Below are 21,723 nucleotides of genomic sequence, written 5' to 3' on the forward strand. Positions count from 1 at the left end.
GGGGGGGGGGGAGGGACACACCACCAAATTAAGTAACCGAAATTCTCCCTATATTAAAACATGGGAAAGAAGTACCTTGCTCAAGTTTCTGTATTTCTGTCAAAGTAATGAACAAGCGTCAGGAAGAGCTATTGTTAATATATTAAAGGTATGACACTGGAGGGGAAGCAATACCATGGTTACAACCATTCTGTGAAATCTAATCAACCGGTAAAAATTCCCCTGGCTTCAGCAGACCACAGAATTAAAGAGATGGTCTTGGCTGAGAGTTCAGATTTTCACTGCCAAAGAATTAAAAAAATTCCCTAGGGAAACTCACCCCTGAACACCGGAAAACATTCTCCAGACCAGAACACTTACAGAAAACGTAAGCGTAAATATTGCTGTAGAGCTGATGCTTTATTGACGATAAATAAGCATGTCAGACTTTTTCCATAGTTAGCCATACGTCCCTCTTCTTAGTGGGCAGAACTTGATCCACAGAGGGAGTTACAATTTCGGAAACAGTCAACTTACCAGAACAAAAATCTCATTTCATTCAAGCAAGACACAGGCTCTTATACTGTCCATACGAAGTGAAAATTTAAGATCGCAGCACTGGTTTGAATTTAACTAGTATTTCTGGTATGTGAAGACACAGTAGCATGGATTTCCCTGGAAGATAGACAGACTTGACATGGAACATGTAGCAGTATCACACTAGAGTCCGAGGAATTTCCCCACGATTATTACCCATATGAAAACAGAGTTAAAGCCCATGAGCATGTGCCTATTTTACATTTTAAGATCATGCCCAAATCTCTTGTATTACCAGTATTTCTTTAATGTTATTTAAACTGATTTGTTTAAATGTTACAAATAAATTTGCTCAATAAATGAGGCTATGTTCTCAACATATTTTACCACTTTCAAACAAATGTATTATCTGTATGAAAATAAGCAAAGTTCATTCTGTTAAACTATACTAGCTCCTAATGTTATATACTAATGCAAGTAAAGGGTACAGACTGCTGAAGTATTTATTTAAGTCATTGCTTTGCTCTATACTCAGGCCTTGGCCTCTCTCAGGATGTTGCTGGGGCAACTTTTATGGCTGCTGGAAGCTCTGCTCCAGAGCTTGTCACTGCTTTTCTAGGTAAGAGACCTGTGTTTTGACTCCTCCCAATCTAGAATTCCTTTCCTTGCATGCCAAACTGAGACATACCAGAGTGTCATTTTCCTTTCAGGAGTCTTTGTGACAAAAGGAGATATCGGCATCAGCACCATCCTTGGATCAGCAATCTATAATCTTCTTGGTATTTCTGCAGCTTGTGGGCTGTTGTCCAGCGTGGTGTGTATCAACTGTGATAGTTCTGCTCCTAAGAGCCAAATGGTTATTGATCCTTTCTGATTTGCCAACAAAAACCAAGACAGACTTACTATGACAACTGCCAAGTTTATTATTTAGTAGCAAAACCATCATGTAATCAGTTTTAAGATAACTTGCTATGAAAGTTTTTAAAAACACTAACTTGTTAAATATCATACTTAAGTCATTCCTAAGAATCTTGAATTTTTACATAATATAGAAACAACATATTGATGCAGCATTTACAGCACTTAGTGAAAGTATTACAGACAAGTTTAAGAAAAGTAAATGAACGTGTGATCTGCAGGTTTCGAGGCTATCCTGTTGGCCGCTGTTTAGAGACTGTCTGGCATACACAATTAGTGCAGCAGCGGTCCTTGCGATGGTATCTGACAACAGAATTTACTGGTAAGAACAAGTAGCGAACAAGTCGTGTTGAATTCTGATGTTGACTGATTAGTGAGACAGTGTTTTGAAAAACAAACAAAAAACCTAAACCCCAAACTTCAATTACCCTGAACTGGCATTCCCTCTGACAGAAATAAACATCCTGTTGGCCTTAAAAACCACAGGAAGCCACAATGCTTGTAAAGATTATTACCTAAACATTCAAACCTTGCGTATTTATAGAGTTTTTCTGCATAGGTTTGTCTGTCCAGACTTAATTTCTGTCATAACTCTTCCGGCATAGCAATTAAGTCTTCAGAGTTCACTCCTGAGCCTTTCCTTTGATAGCATCACTGTTAAGAAAAACATTTGTCTGCCCGAAGCAGATCATGAGCTTCTGATGTTTTAACTCTCTTCCATCAACACTAAAGCTGTTGCCTGAACAAGTCGGTCAGGTCCAGCACAGTCTCTCAGTTTCTAACTCAAACTAGCACACACTATCCCTTCCCTCTCTTTAACCATCACATAAAGCTCAGTTTTGCAAACACCTGCAAGAAGTTCAATCAGTAAGATACCCTGGAAAACATGCAGCTATACAATACACAAACAAGATTCTGCAGGGGAGGGGAATTAAACTATTGAGACACACAGGGACAACTCATGACCTTCCGTGACACTGGCCATACAACAGCACATAGATGCTTTTGTGTGTTTTCCTTTTTGTACTCATGCAAATTTTGTCTTTCTGTCCCTCCTTACACCAGACATTTTAATGAGTTAAAGAGCTGGGGCTAATACATGCTATGTAAAATCTGTTTTTCATTGTAGGTATGAAAGTGCATCCTTATTACTGATATACGGGTGTTATATTCTGGTACTATGTTTTGACATTAAAATCAACCAATACCTCATGAAAAAGTTCAGCCCCTGCTGTACGTGTTTTACAAAAGCTATGGAAGAGAATGCTGAGCAGCAGCCACTGGTTGGATGGAGGGAAGAGAGTGGGCCTCTCATTCGTCAACAATCAAGAACAGATAGCGGAATTTTTCAAGATGAGCGGGACTACTCTCACCTTTCGACAAGCTTGCATGGGCTTGATGAAATCTCTGAAGGTACAAGGATTATTATAGCTGTCTCTAGCATTCTGCATGCCTGTCTCCACAGGTTCTGATAAAGGGTAGATTCTGTTAAGATTTTATTCACAAAAGAACTCCAGCATAGTATTTACGCAAATCATTATTCTTTCCTGGAATCCAATGCAAAATCAGAGAGGTGGTATCTATATGAAGTTCGTTGCTAGCGAAATGCTAGGACAGTGGCTCATTTGTGTCATGAATTCCACCAGCCTTTGCTGTGCACATTTGAAACTCCCCAGCAACACTGCTTGTAAAGTGCAGTATCAGCTGAAGGACACGCTGGTACTGTATTGACACATCCTGTTTTCTTATGACAATGGCAGGTTTGTCACACAAAATATACATGACATCAGAAGTAAAGGAATAGCTGTGATGTGGCCACAGATCATCAAGTTTCCTCTTCACTTAAGCAACAGAACAGCAGTTGGTACTTACTCTTGAGAAACGTTTTGTAAAAACCTTTACAGAAAAGTTCATTTTTCATCCACCTGAGTTCTTTCCTAGTGATGCGGTACTAAAGTACATTTCATTTCAGAGTTTTGTCCAGTGTGATGTACGTACTGGGTAAAACCACAGCTAGAACTTGAGGAAGTGGGTTTTTACCTTTTTTCAGTATTCTCACAAGTAGACGCCAGTAATATGACTATATGCTACTGATTCAAACTTAATGCTGCAATTTAAAATTTTTCTTCAACAGATCATCCAAGTGTCTTCACCATGCCTGAAGCAGATATGAAGAGAATTTTGTGGGTCTTATCCCTTCCTATTATTACACTACTCTATTTGACTATACCAGATTGCAGAAGACAGTTTTGGAGGAACTGGTTCATGGTGACGTTTCTAATTTCAGCAGCATGGATTTCTGCAATAACTTATGTTCTTGTATGGATGGTAACAATAGCAGGTGAGTACCCAAAACCCTGCTGCTATACAGAATCAGTGAATAGAGAATCACTGAAAAAACACTTTTCTCCGTGCAAAAAATTTTCCATTCCACAATTAACAGTCAGTTTAGCAACACATACTTTGCTGTAACAACCACAACAAACAAAACCAAAAGCTTGTGTTTGACTGCTTACTTTGCCACCTTCTTCATCTAAAGAAAACTAGCCTAGAGTTTAGCTGCTTCAGACTGCTTACCATGACATGAAGGAGAATTTACAGAGCTACAAAAACCAGCCTGTGCTTAAAAGGAGACAGTTGCATTAATCTGCTTCATGAAATAAAACAATTAGATACACAGCAATAAACTTGTCAAGCTCAAGTCTGACAAACATGAAATCCCACAAGACTAGAACTAAAGATTCAGAGTTCTGTAAAAGATCCAGTATTTCTATACCTACAGTTTTCTTGAACACTACAGTAAGAAATTTGGCATTAAATTAACTGCCAAAAAAATAATCTCCCAAATTTTTGTACTATTTTGTTTCATTTACAGTGTCGTGTGTTTATTAAACATTTTGGTGTGTATGTACACCTCTTAAAAATCTGCATCATAAAGTGAAGCAGTAAAAGAATTGCATTTAAGTGAGAGGTGTATGAACTTGTGTTTTAAAAACGTTCTCTTAAAAAACATTTTAAGGTATTGAAGTTCTCCTCATTTCACTGTTTCTCCAGTCAGCTGGAGAAAAATCCAGTTTTTAAGAACAAGCAGAAAACAAATCTAAACAAGAAAGGTTACAAAGCTTGCCATTTCTACATTACAGCTCACTAATCCCACTCAAGTATTCTGCTATTTCAGCATCCTAAACCTGTTTTCAACCTAAGTTCAATGAATAACTCCTTGTTCAGTGCAGAAACAGACCTACACATTTGGTAAACCTTGCAGAAATTACGAGTCGATCACTGGATGTAACATCCCCCAGGTTCACTCCTTGGTTGAATCATTTTCCACTTGTATCTAGTGAGCAAGGGTTTACTGTCTGAATGCCAGAAGGCTTTGAACCAGGATTCAAATGAAAGTTACTGCTGTTCTACTAGACAAAGCCCTAACACTGGAGATTCAAACAGTGTACTGGTGTTAGTCCACTCTGAAGGGTCATCACAAGCAGTATTGGGGTCTTTGGCCCACTACTTCTAGGTCAAGTATGTTCTACTTACACGTTAAAACACTAAAAATAACACAAACGTTACACTCAAGTCCAGGTTCTTTCATGAAAGGCGACTCAAAAGATTCTGTCATTGCATAAAGAGTGTATCAGGAAGGTATCATAGCGGGGGGCTGAATTTTGAAGAACAAACCTAACTTTGTACATATTTTTGTTGCTAGCAAAGAAAAATTGACTACTTACAGAAAAGTACTGCTACTGATACACAAAATTAACTAAAGGCTAGAGAAATAACACCATTCTCCCTTTATGGTCACTCACCAGAAGAAAAACCCTACATATTAAATAGATAAATCTAATAAAAAGAAAAATCAGATTCACCTGAGTTTAGATTCTATCTCATAACCTTCCCAGGGCTAGAAACCACTGTTGGGTACATAAGGCTGGTTCATCCATATTTCACCTTGTTTTGCTTGGCATGAACCATTAATTTTCCAGCCTGGATGGTTTATAAAAGCTGCTTTTATTGGTCCCTCATCCTACAAATCTTTCACATTAGGAGTGACAGTAGAATAAATACTAGTACAAATTCAGCAACAGGATCACATCAGTCCCTCTGAACCAACAAATAGTTTCAAACATAAATTTACTGGGCTGATCTGACTAAGCTGGTGAGTACTAGGCAAGCATTGCTGACCTACCTTACAGAGTATTGCCTCTTATTTTAAGAAAACTGTTCTTATTAGTGTCCAAATATTACAAGTTAGAATGCAGACTTCAACAAAAAAATAAAGATAATTTTTAATAAATAAAACAGTTTAAAAACTCATCACTTAATAGGTTGAATAGAGGTATCAAATACTTCAGTACACTGATGCTTGTGAATGGTACAACTTCTTCAAAGTTTTGAAGACCTGAATACCTGTGTTTTAAGTGAGAAATTAATATGCTTCCAGGACATGTGGGTCTAAAAAAAAAAAAAGTGGGGAAAAATAAGCTGCTGTTTAGTATTTACCTAAAGAAACTCCCACTTCTCAAGGACTGTTTACACTTACAAGTCATATAAAAATGCTGCATTTTGATTCTTCCAAATCCAACAAAAGAACTTTCTAAATGGAGTGAAATGGTGAAGCCACGTAGTTGAGACAGTATTGCAGGAATGATCTTAATGACCCTCCTCCCCAGGAAAATTCACGTCTTTTTTCCTTCCCACTTATTGCTTCATGAGACTTCTGAGCACTAACAATGACATGCCCCAAACCACAGAAGACTATTATATTTTCCAGAAGCTGGGGGTGGGGGGGAATAGTAAATTGTTCAATACCTAAGCTTCTACTGTATCTGAAAGAAAAGGAAAAACAGTAATTGGTATTGTCTGGACCACTGGAGACATTCCACCCAGGTCTTTGAGAAACTGAAGTAAGATGGTTACTATACTAGAATTCATTTTTTGACTCAAAAAACAAGGACAGGATGATATTTCTTTGTTGTTGTTCTTGTTTTTAACTACTTCATGGTGCAGTCACTTCATATTTAGTTAAGTCAGCTGACAGATTGATTTTGAAATTACTGTATAATTACCCAGTAAACAAAGTCCAAAGCAGTTTCTTTGGATGAAACTTGAACTAAAAATATACTTGCATTTTCTACTGTTATTTATCAACTGCAGGTGAAACGCTGGGAATTCCAGAGTCAGTAATGGGTCTCACATTACTAGCAGCGGGAACAAGTGTACCAGATACAGTTACAAGTGTGCTGGTGGCTCGAAAAGGTAAAGATTTTAGTATTCAGGCTCATGCCAATGGATGTGTGTAAAAGCTACTATGAAAAAAAGAATTCTAGTCAACATTTCCAGAAATTCAAAGAGTATCTTCAAAATACATGCTTCATACTCTAAAGCTTAAGTTTACTAATAATAAATAAATACCTTACCTGAAGAAGCTGTGGCTCAGACATTTAAAAACCTCTCAGGAGTATCTCAGAGAAGTATTCTAGATTGCTTTGATTTGTGTTGATCAAGTGTTACAGTTTTACCACAAAACACAACTGTAGGTCTTGGTATTTTAAACATGACTGAATTTTATAATAGCCTGTCTAGCTTATTTTAAGTGCAATTGTGCAAATGCTGGTGATTTAGGGAGACTTTTTTTTCTATGCTTCTGGTACCCAAAACCATGTTCTGTAAAATCATGACTATAGCTGTTTGTGAAAAGTCTGGAAAGGGGGCTCGGTGAGAAACTGAGGGCTGACATTCTGTTCCTCCAAAAGAGTTTGGCAATTTCACATAATACAGATATGCAAACTTATCTGTATTTCTTCTTTTACAGGAAATGGAGATATGGCTATGTCTAACATTGTAGGATCCAACGTATTTGATATGCTCTGTTTGGGAATACCCTGGTTTATAAAAACTGCCTTCATAAATACATCAGGACCCATAGAAGTGAACAGCGGTGGTTTGACATACACAGCCATTTCTCTTATCTGTTCTGTTGTTTTTATCTTTCTGGCCGTTCATCTTAATGGATGGAAAATAGATAAAAAGTTGGGAGCAATTTCTCTTGTACTGTACTTAGTATTTACTATATTATCAATTTTATATGAACTTGGCATCATAGGGAACAATCCTACAAGGTTCTGTGGTAACTAGTTTTAATCAGTGATTATACTGATGGAAAAAATAAAAGCAAGAGAGAAAGATCGGTTTCTTCATTTAGTCAAAAAAAATTCAAAACTCCCACTGGGCTCTAAATCTTATTTACAGAACTAAAGTCATGTCATTAAAGTAATATCAAGTAGAACAAAAACATCACAGCCTAATTGGAGCCCTTTCTTTTAGAGTCAAGAATTACAGTATGACTACAATGCACATATAAAACAAAAATTCTGGAAAAAAAAAAAAGACATCTAGTTTTTACATTACAATGTTGATACACGCTGGGGGGAAAAAAGTAATCAGAAAACACTAAACAAATCCCACTATGCAATCTTGAGATTAACAGAGAAAATGGCTTATTTTATTAAAAACAGTATAACCATTCATTTAAACTGAATGACTAGAGACACTTGGCCTAATTTTCCAAAGGTGCTGAGCATTCAAAGCTTCTGCGGTCTACAGGGACCCACAGGTGCTCAGTGCCTCTAAAAAAAAACAACAAAAATCAGGCAAATTGTCTTTAAAAACCAAACATAGTAAGATTCAGTTAACAAGTATCACAGTATATTAAACACTATACTGTTAAAGGCTGGTGGGATTTAAAAGTTCCTTTTTACAGCTTTTGTAAGCATACAATGTTACTAAAAATGACTTACTAGGATAGAGAAGCTAAACAGACATAGGAATGTTCCTGAACACACAGTTTTAAATTATGCATTGCGATCCAAGCGTACATCAATTTCTCTGCCACTGATTTTTATGCCGTTCATTATCCTACAGGCCTTTTCAGCAGATTCTGGTGAGTCAAATCTGACTGTTCCACAGCCCTTTGATTTTCCATTCTCCATTTTTATTTCTGCAAACATTACATGACCTGAATAAATAAGTTAAACAGCAGTTATTTCAAGTCTTCAGTGCACTAACAACTTAAAGAACTCATCAGAAGTGATAAAAAACCATTTAAAAATATAATCTAGAGGAACACGTGAAATGAGCGCTTTCAAACGGATGGTATATTCACTCATTCAGGGAAGGTGACACAAGGAAGGTCAAAACAGCAGTGAAGAATCCACATTCACGTCCACTGTTTCAAATCTTTCCTTCATAAGAGCATTAAGATGAAGTACACCTTTATTTGACCTCAAGTTTGAGACAAAGTGCCCTGGAAGGCTAAGGGAAAGGTTTTGGTTTCGTTTACCGACACTGCCAGAAACATGACTACTGACAGGCCTTAACTGAATTATAGTTCAACCCAGTCCACCATGTTTATCGCAGCAACATACCAAGCAATTCTGGAAGAAGCTGCAGAGCAAAATTAGAGCCTTTAAAACAGTAGTTACCAGGTTAGGAGTGGTGGGAAAACAGCACGCACTACTCAATTCCTGCAGTGTTTTCTTGAGACTAGAGACTCAGCTCCCAAAGAAACAGTTTTAGGTAGATGTCTTGGCACCTCAGAGAACATTCAAAGCCTGGAGCTAGTGAGCTTTTGCTTATGGTACGTTGTAGCACGCCACTCGTGAGCCCCCAAATGCCATTAAAAACAAGAAACTTTTCCCTAAAATAAAGGGCTTTTTATTTTGAAATATCATAATAGAAGACTGGTCTTTCACTGAAAGAAATTGAGCATACGGAGACATGGTCTTTACATCTCCTTACAATACTGGTGTCAATACAGTCTGTTCCTTATAGTTGAGATTTTAAATTCTTAAAAACAATTCAACATAATTACCACATCTGTTAGTTGCCGAGAAGATAATGAAAAAAAATCTGATCTGAAAGTTGCCCAGGCAGTCAAGACTTAAAAAAAAAGAGAGGACCTGTTTTGCTATATCCTCCACTACAAATAAAAACTGAACACCCGAGAAGTTTTAATAGTTGAACTGTGAGTTCTAATTTATATCCAACCTGCAAATAGCTTTATGAAGACTCTCTTAGGTATCAGCAGTATGTTTTATATTATTTGTCTTTTCTGTCTCTCCAAAATAAGAAAAGCCATCCTGTAATTCAGTTAAAGCTTTCCATTCTGGAAGTGCATTTTCAAAACAAAACAATCGTGTATTTCTACACTCAAGCTTAATTTTTCATTCACTTCTGTGAAAAGACAACTTTTATGAATTAGTTAAAATTATTATTGGATATCTGTAGCAATTCTTTATCTTGCATAAAAAGGGCCTTTATTTCTTAACACAAAGGGGAAGCATTACAGCCTGCAAATATGCTAATCAGGATCATCTATTTGCTTAAAAACCAAATCTGCCACTTTGGCAAAATTACTATCTCTGATTTGATGCAGCACCATTTTTTGAAATAACACATAATCTGGACAAGCCCAGGCTCCTGCGTACATTTGTCTCAACATACGTGCCACGTTACATATTCCATGTTGGCCAGAGGACACATAATACCCGATTCAAAAAAGAGAAAGCTCAAAGATTTAATTTCATTAATGGAATGGGTTAAAGGTTATAGCAGATGAGCACTCGGAGCCAACACAGCCCAAACTGTACCTTGTTCTCATGTGTTATGTCATGCCTAAAAATTATTTATATAATTTAGAAAAGGTGGGGGAAGTAAGAAAGATTAGGCTAGCCAGACTCTTCTTCAGGATAAAGCAACAACCTTGTCTTCCTGTCCTTATCTCATGAACACCATATAAAACATGAAGTCGATGAAGCTGAGCAGGACTAAGATTCACATACATACCACACTGACTGAATTTCTCCTTTAGCTTCTGCCAGGTCAAGTCAAAAGGAAGCTAGAATTAAAAAAGCATTATTAATAACAAAATATTACAAAGAGAAAAAGAGCAAGTCATCAAACATGCACATAAAATAAACTCATGGTTTCTATGTATTCAGTGCTTACATTTCTCACAAATATCTGGTTGCCTTTAGAGCCTAATCTCTCTCTCATGCCACTTCCCATTGGGCCAGGCACAAATCCTCGATCGATATCGATGTTCCTGTCCAGGCCTCCCCCCATAGCTGGTCCCATTCGATCAAAACCAGAACTCATCCGATCCATTCCCATTCCCATTCCTCCAGCCATGCTGTTCATACCACCCATTCCACCACCTGTACAGAAAAAGAAAAGGAGGATAATATAAAAATCTCTTTTTAGTAATAAATGCACAAGTATTTGTTTAAAAAATATTTATTTTGTGTCAGGAAAAAAATTTTTTTGGCTGTAATACAAAATATAACTTCACACATGCCCAGCGATTTATCTAGTAGCATGGCTAACGTTAAGTCAATTAGAAGGTACAAAGTGTCAGTTCTAAACAGAAGTAAAAGCCAAACTGCATCAAGCTATTATGACACCACCTAATGTGGTAAAATGTTGAATGCAAGTAAAGAAATAAGATTTAAAGGCTGTCCAGTTTAATTAAGAAAAGTCTGATACTCTGTACCAAAAAGAGGTAACCGTGGCAATGTTAAGATGGAGATAATTTGAGCATAAACACTATTGTTTATTTTGCTTCCTGCATTCACATTCAGCTTTCCTTAGTGCAGCCACAGTTAATGACACAATCTTCTAGAAAAAGCATATTTTGCAGAGCACAGTTACAGCAAGTACTGTGAAGAGCGGGGACTTTCCTGTGATACATGCAATGCAATATATCAATGTATATTACATAATGAACTAAGATTAGTGGCATTCCAATATCCTATTATAATCTTTCTGGATTCACAGTTAATTAATACAAAGCAAGACTATCAAGATCATTTATGAGGGATCTTCTCTTTAAGCCTTATGCCTCTCAAGATTGCCACTAGCAATCTGCTCTAGCCGGAGGAACTCAGACATTTGCTGCAATACAAACTCAGTATTGGAGCTTTGCACAAAATTAAACTGAATGATAATCTGAAATTCAAGGCTGATTTTTTTATATCAGTGATGAGAGATTACTGAAGTTCAGCTTCCTGAAGTTCACACAAGTAGCTGTGCCTATCTGTCTTTTTTCCTGGAACGTAAGTTGACTTGAATCATTTCTCCCTCCAAACCAGAAATTAAAACCATTTTGAAACTAAGAGTAAGGGGAAAACTGTATTAGCAAGTTTTCCTCTGAACTTTTACCTCAACAAAACAGTTTTTAAAACCATTAGACTTGCAGTCCCATGCAACAGAATTCTACTACTTCCAGCGCTGGCAAGACACTACACCATGAAATCATCTGATACAATTACATGTACACCTTCTCATTACACTGCCCATGCAGTTACACTCTATTGAAACAAGTTAACCTACTCATTCCAGATCTTACTGGGCCCATGCTAGGTGCTCCCATTCCTCCTGCAAAAACACCAATCATTGCACCACCTAAACAGAAAAAAAAATAATGAAGTGACATACTCTGAAACCACCAGTTAGGGACAGCAACAACAAAGCAGACACTGCTGAAGTGCACTGACCTCCGTGTTACCTGCCATTTCTCTTCTGTAGAACACTTTAACCTGTGTCTTCATTACTCAAACTAAACAGGAAACACCCAGCAAGTAACATTAGTTCCTCCTTCTCTATTAAGGGATTTAATATTCCTTTCTGGCTTTCCTCCCCTCTGATAGCCTGCAGCAGCATGAATATCTTAAAACTAAATGAGACATTTCCCACATGGAGAAGAACAGCCTCAAAACGGAAGGGTTCGTCTCATTTGAACTTCATAGCACGGAAACGCTCGTTTCCCCCATTTTTAAGAAACCGATGTGAAAGCTAGGGGAGCTCTCCCAACGACTGTCTTCACTGCATACAAAGAGTGAATTGATGGAATTTGATGGGGAGAAATGGTGAAAGGAAGGGAATCGATCCTTAGTAAAAGCTGTTTGGCAGAACCATAGACTCTCCAGAATGGTATGAGAGACTGATCCTCGAGTAGGGTAACAGTAATTCTTTTCACTGAAGTGGTAATATTCAGGAAAGTAATCCCAAAGGAACGTCTAGAATTGGAGAAACTTAACTACATTCCTGTCACTGCAGAACAGAATAGAAATGTCAGATGCTTTTTTTTTTTTTGCTTGATTTTCATACCTAAAAGAAACGGCTCTGTTTTTATTTATGACAGAACAGAGCAGTAACTGTCATCTTGAGGCTAGATGCCAGAGTTTTAATATCTAAAAAAGGTCACTGCCCAGTTTTCCGTTAGATCTGTTTTCTCCACAGTTCAAAACACCAACAATTGTTTCCTGCCAGCCTCTTGTGGTAAATAGTTGTCTCCTTTCAGACAGCAGGCTATCATAGCCATACCAAGTCCTCAAAAAATATGGACTGGCCTGCTGAAAAATAATACTGATTTTCAATACCAGCAGGATTACTCCCAGTACTTTATCCAACAGTTTGCATATGAGGAAGATTAATACTTACTCATTAGGCCAGAGAGGGTCTTGCAATGAAAAACCAATTCAAATTCTGAGGTTACAGTCAACATGACTAGTTTTGTTCTTAAAGAATTGTGGAAAAAAAAAAAGAATTCCCCACTTTTCCAGATCTAAAAAAAAAAACTTAGTTGTTTGAGTGCATCCCAGATGCTCTTAAAAACCCAAAACAACGACAGCAAAAATACACCACACCCAAAAAAACCAACCTGAAAGCTCGAATAATCCTACTAAGCACAATTTCAGCTATTTCTTACCTTAGAGACATCCTTTACCTGTACTTTTTTGCCAACAAAAAATTATACGCTCTGACATGGTCTACGACACAATCTTTGATTTTTTGGATACTTCAAAATTTTGGCAATTTAAATGGCAACTCCATCGATTCTGCAGCAAATCAAACATCCTCATTTTCACCAGATGATGCCATAGCCAAATCAAAGATTGTCTTAAGCTACGTACCTTGAAACTGCCAGGGTACTAAAGGCAAACGCGCTCACAACATCACCTTTTAAGATACCATTAACCTAAATATTGTAACGGGAGTACACCAGGGTCTTCCCTGAATAAACATGTCATCTTTTAACTATTATATTTATAAATCCCTACAATTTCCTTCCATTATTTAAGGATAAGTAGGGAAACGCTTATCTCAGTTCTCAGAACAGTATTTAAATGGTAACACTGATGACAGGTTCTAAGTTGAAGATGGATGGATCTACTGGATGAATGATTCCCACTTCAGTTTCTCACAACGGCCACGTTCACATATTTCAAAACGAACGTGTTACAAGAAGGCTCAGAAATCTACTGCTTGCACAAACATTTGTAACTGAAGTGGCTTTTTATTTTCACTCAGGAAACAGATGTTTATCCTATGCTGCAAGTAGACAGAGTGAAAACATACTGACATTAATTCCAAGACATTGACTAACTCAACTGACAAGCTTATTACATTCTTATCACTTCTACGCAATTACCAGTGCTCAAAGAGAAGCACGCAGAGTTACTCTTTAAGACTTGCCAAAATTAAAAAAAAAAAAGAAAAAAAAAAAAGAGAAAAAGCAATTCAACTTTTAGACCAGATTAACTTTATGCTCTTAACAGTTCTTTCACAGCAGGGAATTAAGGAAGGGGGAAAAGAAAAAACAATGGGGAGGAGGTGAAGGAAAACCTGTCTCCTACAATCTGTTCAACCTGGTAACAGTAAGTGTAACAAAGTGCAAGAAGGTTCTACTGTGAAGCACTTTCAGGCGTCTTAAGACAGAAAAGTACCTCACTTGAGGGAACCCAAAAGCAAAAAACCAAACCCTATCAAAAGACATCATCTATAAATTAAACAAATCTGGCTCAGTTGCAGAAGAGGCCAATAAATCCCATCCTGAGCAGCTTGAGCTCAGGAGGCAGGAAGAAAACAGAGGGCACCAAAATTCACCTTCCCTCCAACACTACTCGATTTGCAGTAAAAACAGTTTTCCAGCATGCACTTGCAAAACCAGTCTCCTGTCAGCTACAAAGGTGGTACCTGAGCAGCTTGTTCAGGATTACCAGAAGCATACGTTTTAATAAAACTTAGTACCTCGCAGGTTGACAGTATAAAGTTAAATGCTTTCCTTGGATCGCTATTTCGTTTATATCTTACAGATGGAAAAAAGCCCCACACTTCAACCTCTGTCCTAAGTGATGGCTATAACAGACACTCAGAATACATCCTGAGAGCAATGACTGGGGGAGAGGGGTCCAAGGAAGATGACGAAATGAAACCAGGTCTCCTTCTAGTATAATTTTTCCAATACTATGTTACCATTTGCCACAGGAAATTTAAGTCACCATACCCATCCTTCCAAAAGAATCTCCAAAACCACGGTTCAATGCCATGTCACTACGACCAAAATCTCTGTCCATGTTTCCTCCCATTCCACCACGAAACATTTCTGAAGAAAACAAAGCAAAAAACCAGAAATACTCTGTTATACAAACCTAAGCTGATATTCATACACCACTTGTTTCACAGCTGCTTGTTTAAATACAAGTAGGTTTAACACACAAGTCAGAGGCACCTATTAAATATTTAACTCCCACACCAGTTCCTGTGCCTTCATTCGTGCCACTGACCATACTCCCTTTGAACTCATCTACATGATCCATCCCTAAAGGAAGAGCTTTTAATAAATAAATATCAGCAAACTTAATAAATGTATGGGATCAGCATTCACCTACCTCCCATTCGGTTGACTCCAAATCCTCCCATATTAGGCATTCCTTCCATTCCACGAAATCCAGCAAGTCCTGTAAAATAAGGAAAAGTATTTTCTATACAATATTAAAAAGATATTTAATGCAAAGAACTTCACTGCACGTACCGCCTCCCATTCTATTCATTCCGCCAAATCCTGGACCGTCTATTCCCATACCTCGAAACAAAAAGACAAACACCATTTATAACACAGGTAAGATCCTAATGGATGTAAATAAAAAAACCACAGAGACAGTTTACATCTCAAAAGGACACTACATAAGGCTTGCTCTGTGAAGAGAATGTCATTCTTCCAAAGATAGAAACTAAAATTTGAAACTTAAAAGCTCTGTAAAACTTAGAAACGAAGAACACCGATTTACCTCCTGGCCCCATGCTTCCCATTCCACCACCCATGCTCAACTGCGTTGCACTGATGGGCTGTCCGCCTGGTCCAAGTCCCATACCAATGCCTCCAAGACCACCTTGAAAATAAAAATTAGTATCACCAGAGGAAAGATTTTCTCCTGTTATTATAAAGAGAACACAGCAAGCAAAAGTACTACTAAACTGTTCCAAGACTCTGTATCAATATATATTAAGTGCAAGAGCAGAAAAGAGTGGTCACTCACGAGGCAACTGTGAGGTTTTGCTGTCCGCAACACGGAAATCTTCATGAGGAACAGATTTGTCATCCTGAGAAAAAACAAGGATGTTATCTATGATCCTTTCCATGTTTTGGCAGAGACACATAAGGTAGAAAGAGACGTAAGGAACTTACCATTTTTACATGCATGGGTCTATCAAACAAGAATTGTCCATTGAACATAGCTGAAGAAACGCAAGTCAAGGAATCCAACTACAGAAGACAATTATTTCAGAAGAATCACTGTAATAACTTACATTATTTCTGTCCCATTTATCTTTCCTTACCCGGTCTTTAGAAGGCCAATTCAAAGGCCAGACGAGTCTATACAAGGTATTAGGGATATAAAAGTTTCACACACATCGCATTCCCATGCACTTTAACCCTGTTCAACATTATCAGGAACATCTTTTTAGATTCTAGTAGTAAACTCAGTCACTATTAAAAATGCAGTCTGACAGGAGGACACTCTACTCCCCATATACTAGCTACAAGGCAAATAAGCACCATTTGCAAAATTATGCTATCAGAAGCCTTTAAAGGCTAAACCATATTTGATTAATTATATTTCAAAACCAAAGATACATATTGCTTGAACAGCTTCAATTGCTTGCTCAAAGGTAACTGTTCCCATTCCTCGACTCTTGCCATCTTTATCTTCTTTGATGTCTGCACGCTTTACAGTTCCAGCAATGCTGAATACCTCCTTGAGTTTCTTCCAGCCCACTTTAAAGTCAAGCTTACACAGAGAAATACGGTAATGATTTGAGTGTATATATCTGTTCTGCTATTCTATTTGGAAGAGGTCTTCTGCATTATTTTAACTCCTCAGCTTCACAAAATGCTTGATATGCATAAATAGCCAGGACTTTGTAATAAACACACTGCAACTGAGTACAAAATGTCAACCCAAAGCTGTAATTTATACTATATACACATATTTACTCTCTCGTCAAGTTCTCGTCAAGAGCAGCTGCAGTCCCACAAGTCCCCTTGCAGACACAGTAGTCTTTTGTGCAAATAACTTAGGAAGTAAGCGCTCCAACAACTTCAACAGTTTAAGTTAAAGTAACTAGCAAGATAAACTGAAGTGTGTATTTCATTAAAAAAAAGAAATGCAATTGTAAGCAGATAGCAAAAACAGGTGTAAATTTTTTTTTTAATCAATAGATGACTATGCAATAATTAAAAGTGCACGTCAGCCTCAAGAGTTTAATGTATCTTTCATATCCAAAATCTGAATACGTATCCAGCATTTTTAGTTGACTATACTAAATGTGAAGTGGCATTTCCAATTTCCTCTTTATATTAAAACTGAATTATGTAGGAATATAAGATGTTTTACAAAGATCAAATATTACAGTTATAAAATACAGTTTAAAACTTACATTAGCAACAAAAATAGTGGACCCAAGCCTGCCTGCCTGCAAGTTACTGATAACCTCAGGAGGAATGTTCGGATTATTGAGAATAGAAGGTGGTAAATTCATTATTCCAGGCGCCACATCAGGTCCATGTCCCCCTGCAAACTGTCCTCCTACACGCTGTAAAGCTCTACGAGCATGTTCACCTTCAGGATCCTGAAACAGAAGCAAAAATGAAGCCAACTTAATCATCAACAAGAGGACTGGACAAAACAAAAAGGTACTACTTGAAATTCTACATAAACCCATCAAAATTATCAACTAATATCCTTGTCCATGTCAGAGGGATCAAGAACCGAATTAGCATGGAGACCTAATTCCCTCACCTCTAGAGGTGGGTCCTTTCAGATGAGGGTTGAGGCATATTGGCAAAGCACTTGTTGAGGAAGCGTGCACTGCCACTTCACATGCTGTACCTAGCCTATGGACAAGTAGAAAAGATTTCAATCTGAAGGACTGTCAGTCTAGCACCTTCTTCCAATAACTGAATTAATTTAATTAGGTTTTTTATTTAGTTATTAATACCATTATTAAAGTTGAAACAGGACAAAAAGAACTGCGTCAGACACCGCCATATACTGCAACGCTACAATAGAAATGTTGACATTAACTTCACTTTCCGGTCAGTACAAATTCTCTACTTCCAGCGCCATTTTTGCACAGGTGTGTAGTCTGACACTGAGCTCATCCTGCGTCACATTTTGAAGCAGATAAACCATATAAACATAGAATCACGTAGATTGGAAAAGACCTGACAACACTTAGAGAAGAGTATGAAATTAAAGATAAAGTTGTTTTAAAGAAAAACAATTAAATTATTTTGACTTAAGGACACGCTTTTTCTCAGTTCACTTGGCATAGTACCTTCTGCAAGCCAACAGGCAGTTTAGTCCATTAAGAAAATGTAATTAAAAAATTAAACTGGAAACTACACAGCTAAGATATTCAAAACACTATATTGTCATCTCAGCAGTTATAGTAACTTCATTATTTCAAATTAAAAACAGCAGCAATAACCATACCTCTTTAATATTCAGGGGTCTTCCACTAAGATCATACTTGTTCATAGTCTCTAACGCTTTCTTAACAAATTCTTCATCTTTGAATTCAACCACACTTAGAGGGAACAAAACATTTAGTATTAAAATAAAGTTTAAAATGTTAAAAGTAACAGAATGTTTGGATAGTAGTGTGTTTCTACACACATAGAAAAAGAAACTTACCCGCAACCCTACAGCCATGATGATTTGACATCATATGTAAAGAGAAAAAGAAAAGTCAGTCAGCACATGTGATAGAGCATTTGAGATTCCAGCTAAAGATCCCAGCTCACTGTTAAATAACTCTTCAAGTTATTTTCAGCTTAAAAATACATAATAAATGCTCTTTACTAGTAGCCAAACTCAATTTATCCTACTTTCTCATCATACATACCTTTCAAATGCAAGGGAATATATTATCTTTTATTCTTTTTGAGCCAAACCAGAATTGGAAAAATGCCACACAGATCCCTATAAGGACAACCGGGAAGAGGAGGTGGGGGAAAAGGGTGGAAAGAAAAAAAAAAAAAAAAAAAAAAAAAAAAAGAAACCCAAAAACAAAACCAACAACCAATCAAGACACTCATTGTGCCATTAAAAGCTGCCCACTGACTATAAAATTCAAATCTACCTACATCAAGAATACCAATACAATGAACAAGGACTGCATACCTCTGCGGTATTACTAACAGAATTGAGAAATGACTTGGTAAGAAAATAACCCTAGTGACTGCACCAAAATCCTTCTAATAAAGCAAAGAGTTGAGGATTGCTTTAAGCAAGGCAAAGCTGACAGCATGTTTTAGTTTTAACAAGCGTTAAAGAAAATCATTTACAACAATTGATACAACCTCAGTTAAGACTCAAACCTGCATTTCTCATGTTCTCACTGCAGGTTCGAAACTACTATTGGCCAAACTTTTGACTATTTTTGACAAGACAAAGGAACTTTAACAATCTTCACTCTTAGAGCCTCATTGCTGGCACTCTGTTGGCTACCAACCATCTCCATCCATTTAGTTTTAAGAAATCAAGTACATTAATCCAGTGTTTACAGAGTACCAACCCTGCAAAGCTGTCAAATCAGGCACCTCAAACAGTATATTCTTAGCTCACTTTTTATACTCACTGGCCTCAAGAAGAGAATGCTACACTAACAAAATTTAAATAAAATCAGTGGTTTATTGAACATCCTGTATAGGAAACAGACTTGTACCAAAACAAAGATGTTAGCTAAAAAGACAAATTAAGTAAATGCCATTTGTTAACGTTTACGGAAGTATTTTGTCCTTTACAGCCAGCTAGTTTGAGTTGCATGAAAAGTGTAAGACTACTTCCAATACAAAATCCTCAAGGCTATCTTAATGACAATCAGTGTAAAAATGAAACTTACTTTCCAATAACTGGTACAGGTATTATACAAAAATAAAACTGCTGAGGAACTTTTAAACCTCTAGCAGATCGTTGCCCACGGCACTTACCCTTGATTTTCCTTCAGCATCCTTAAACAGCTCCACGTATGTAACCTCACCAACTACATAAGACATACAAAGGGAAAATACCAAGAGACAATGCATTTAAACACCAGTATCTTTCTTTACTGTGCCCCTGTGCACAACTCTACAGAGAAGCACCTATTATTCACCAACAATCAAAACCAGACCAACATACCTCCTGTCAATGGCTATGTAATTTAGCTAGTTTTCAGAAATATGCAGCAGCCACATTCTCAAAAGCTGAAAACAAACAACTATATTTAACCTAATTCATACTACAGATCATATTTTGGCCAGTATGATATAGTTGGTGAACAAATTCAGATATACACAGTCCCTTAACCTAACAAATGAAACGTCAACTTTCACTGGAAAGTGATACATTTATCATCCTACTCACAACACCTGTTTTAAGGTGACTTTCTACCTGAATGTCTTCAGTCATAAGTTTGCCTTCAATAATAACCAAATTTACACATCAAGTATTTCACAGCAAGCCACTCACTTTCTAAAGTAGGAAGTTTCAATAAATAAACCAATCAAATAGTCACGTCACCTTACAACAGATAAGCCGGCAGTTACAGAAGGGGGGTTTTGGCATTTTTCACAGCCTAAAAGCCAAGTGTGCTTTGCATTACTTTTGAAGAATCAATTTTTTCAGAGAAAACACAAAACTAACTTTTTACAGAATTCATGTATTAGCATGATTTTACCCCAAACTTAATATAAATCATTTGGGGTAGTAAGATTACTCTATCAGAACTGCAACAATAGTAACAAGCTTTTAATACAAATCTCCAGACAAACAGTCATGGCAGTAGTGACAATGCAAACAAAGTTAATTCCACAGCTAGATTCCACCAAAGAAATACAAAACAACTTTTGAAAGACGCCCTTTATTATTCAGTTAACACACTAGATGTGTTGCTTGAATACAATAGCCCTTAAAAAAAAATCTACAGACTACAGCTAGACGAAACACAATCTCTTTAAGAAGTCATGAGGTCATGCACATACTCTCTACTGTCACACTAGAATGGCAGAAGATTGCAAGCACTTCATTTACCCATCCTACCCTGCAATGCAATTGTCTCAGATGAAAGAGGGGGAAGGGAGATAGATGTACCAAGTAAAGGCCCCAAAAAAAAAAAAAGTCAAATCAAATCTGTGTGGCTCAAAGGACATACACGCTGTATTTAAGTTCTACCTCTTTCTATGCCTAGTGTATTATAAGGAGTAAGTTACCTTTCTCTCTCATAAGATCTTTAATAGCTTGCCATTTCATGTCATACGGGATGTTGCTAATAAAAACTCTATTACGATTAATAGCCTTCTTCTCTCCAGCGCCTGCATTCTTGTCCTTTGAATAGGGGTGGAATCTATTCTTGTTGCTGAGAGAAGGGATTGCCTTTGGTTTTGCAGCATGCTTCTCTTTCACAGGTGCTTTCTCTTCTTTCGCTGTTTCATCATTATCCCTACATTAAAAAAAAAAAAAAAAGGAAAAATTAGTCTTAGAACATTAGACTATTATACCACCTATATATATATAGCTGTATGCCTCTTATACCATTACAGCCAGGATGTCAAATGTCACTTTTCCAATTAGGAAAAATAAATTCATGTAACCAGTCTAATTCCAAAATACATTCCTTTACCTAGAACAAAAAATAATGTTATAATAGAATTATTCACTACTGTAAGCAAAGAAAGCGTATCTTGCTACTTTAGTTACATTCCATTTCCACTAGGGCCGTCAGTACCCCAGCAAGAGGGTACTATGCAAGTACTACAAATTTAAATACGGCTACTCAGCTGAAAAATAAGCTACAGCAACCATGCATGGGTGTTTTGCTAATTTCACATCAGACTTGGCTAAGTTACACAATATTCACCACAAAAGCAAGAGCTGAAATCGTCTGATTTATTAAACAGCGTAA

General features: G+C 37.1%; 2 protein-coding genes across 2 annotated transcripts in view; one reads left to right on the forward strand and one right to left on the reverse strand.

The window, feature by feature from the left end:
* SLC24A5 (solute carrier family 24 (sodium/potassium/calcium exchanger), member 5) overlaps positions 1-7,641 on the forward strand; it is an 8,306-nt gene extending 665 nt beyond the window's left edge. The window contains exons 2-8 of the mRNA XM_010142490.1: positions 1,052-1,135; positions 1,227-1,330; positions 1,656-1,756; positions 2,564-2,847; positions 3,569-3,775; positions 6,589-6,690; positions 7,247-7,641. Of these exons, the coding sequence (XP_010140792.1) occupies positions 1,052-1,135; positions 1,227-1,330; positions 1,656-1,756; positions 2,564-2,847; positions 3,569-3,775; positions 6,589-6,690; positions 7,247-7,569 (1,205 nt within the window). The 3' untranslated portion in view covers positions 7,570-7,641. The remainder of the gene's footprint in view (positions 1-1,051; positions 1,136-1,226; positions 1,331-1,655; positions 1,757-2,563; positions 2,848-3,568; positions 3,776-6,588; positions 6,691-7,246) is intronic.
* On the reverse strand, positions 6,404-21,257 carry MYEF2 (myelin expression factor 2). The gene is made up of 16 exons (XM_010142489.1): positions 21,032-21,257; positions 19,772-19,824; positions 18,474-18,481; positions 18,273-18,366; positions 17,215-17,406; positions 16,412-16,565; positions 15,962-16,011; positions 15,813-15,876; positions 15,564-15,665; positions 15,308-15,358; positions 15,165-15,233; positions 14,780-14,878; positions 11,824-11,895; positions 10,441-10,649; positions 10,279-10,330; positions 6,404-8,449 (listed from the first exon to the last, which is right to left on the reverse strand). Exons 1-16 carry the CDS (start codon positions 21,069-21,071, stop codon positions 8,286-8,288), a joined length of 1,473 nt encoding a protein of 490 aa, XP_010140791.1. The 5' UTR covers positions 21,072-21,257; the 3' UTR covers positions 6,404-8,285.
* Positions 21,258-21,723: the final 466 nt, after the last annotated feature.

Source organism: Buceros rhinoceros, unplaced genomic scaffold (genome assembly GCF_000710305.1).
Source record: "Buceros rhinoceros silvestris isolate BGI_N320 unplaced genomic scaffold, ASM71030v1 scaffold23878, whole genome shotgun sequence".
In the NCBI taxonomy this organism is placed as follows: Eukaryota; Metazoa; Chordata; class Aves; order Bucerotiformes; family Bucerotidae; genus Buceros; species Buceros rhinoceros.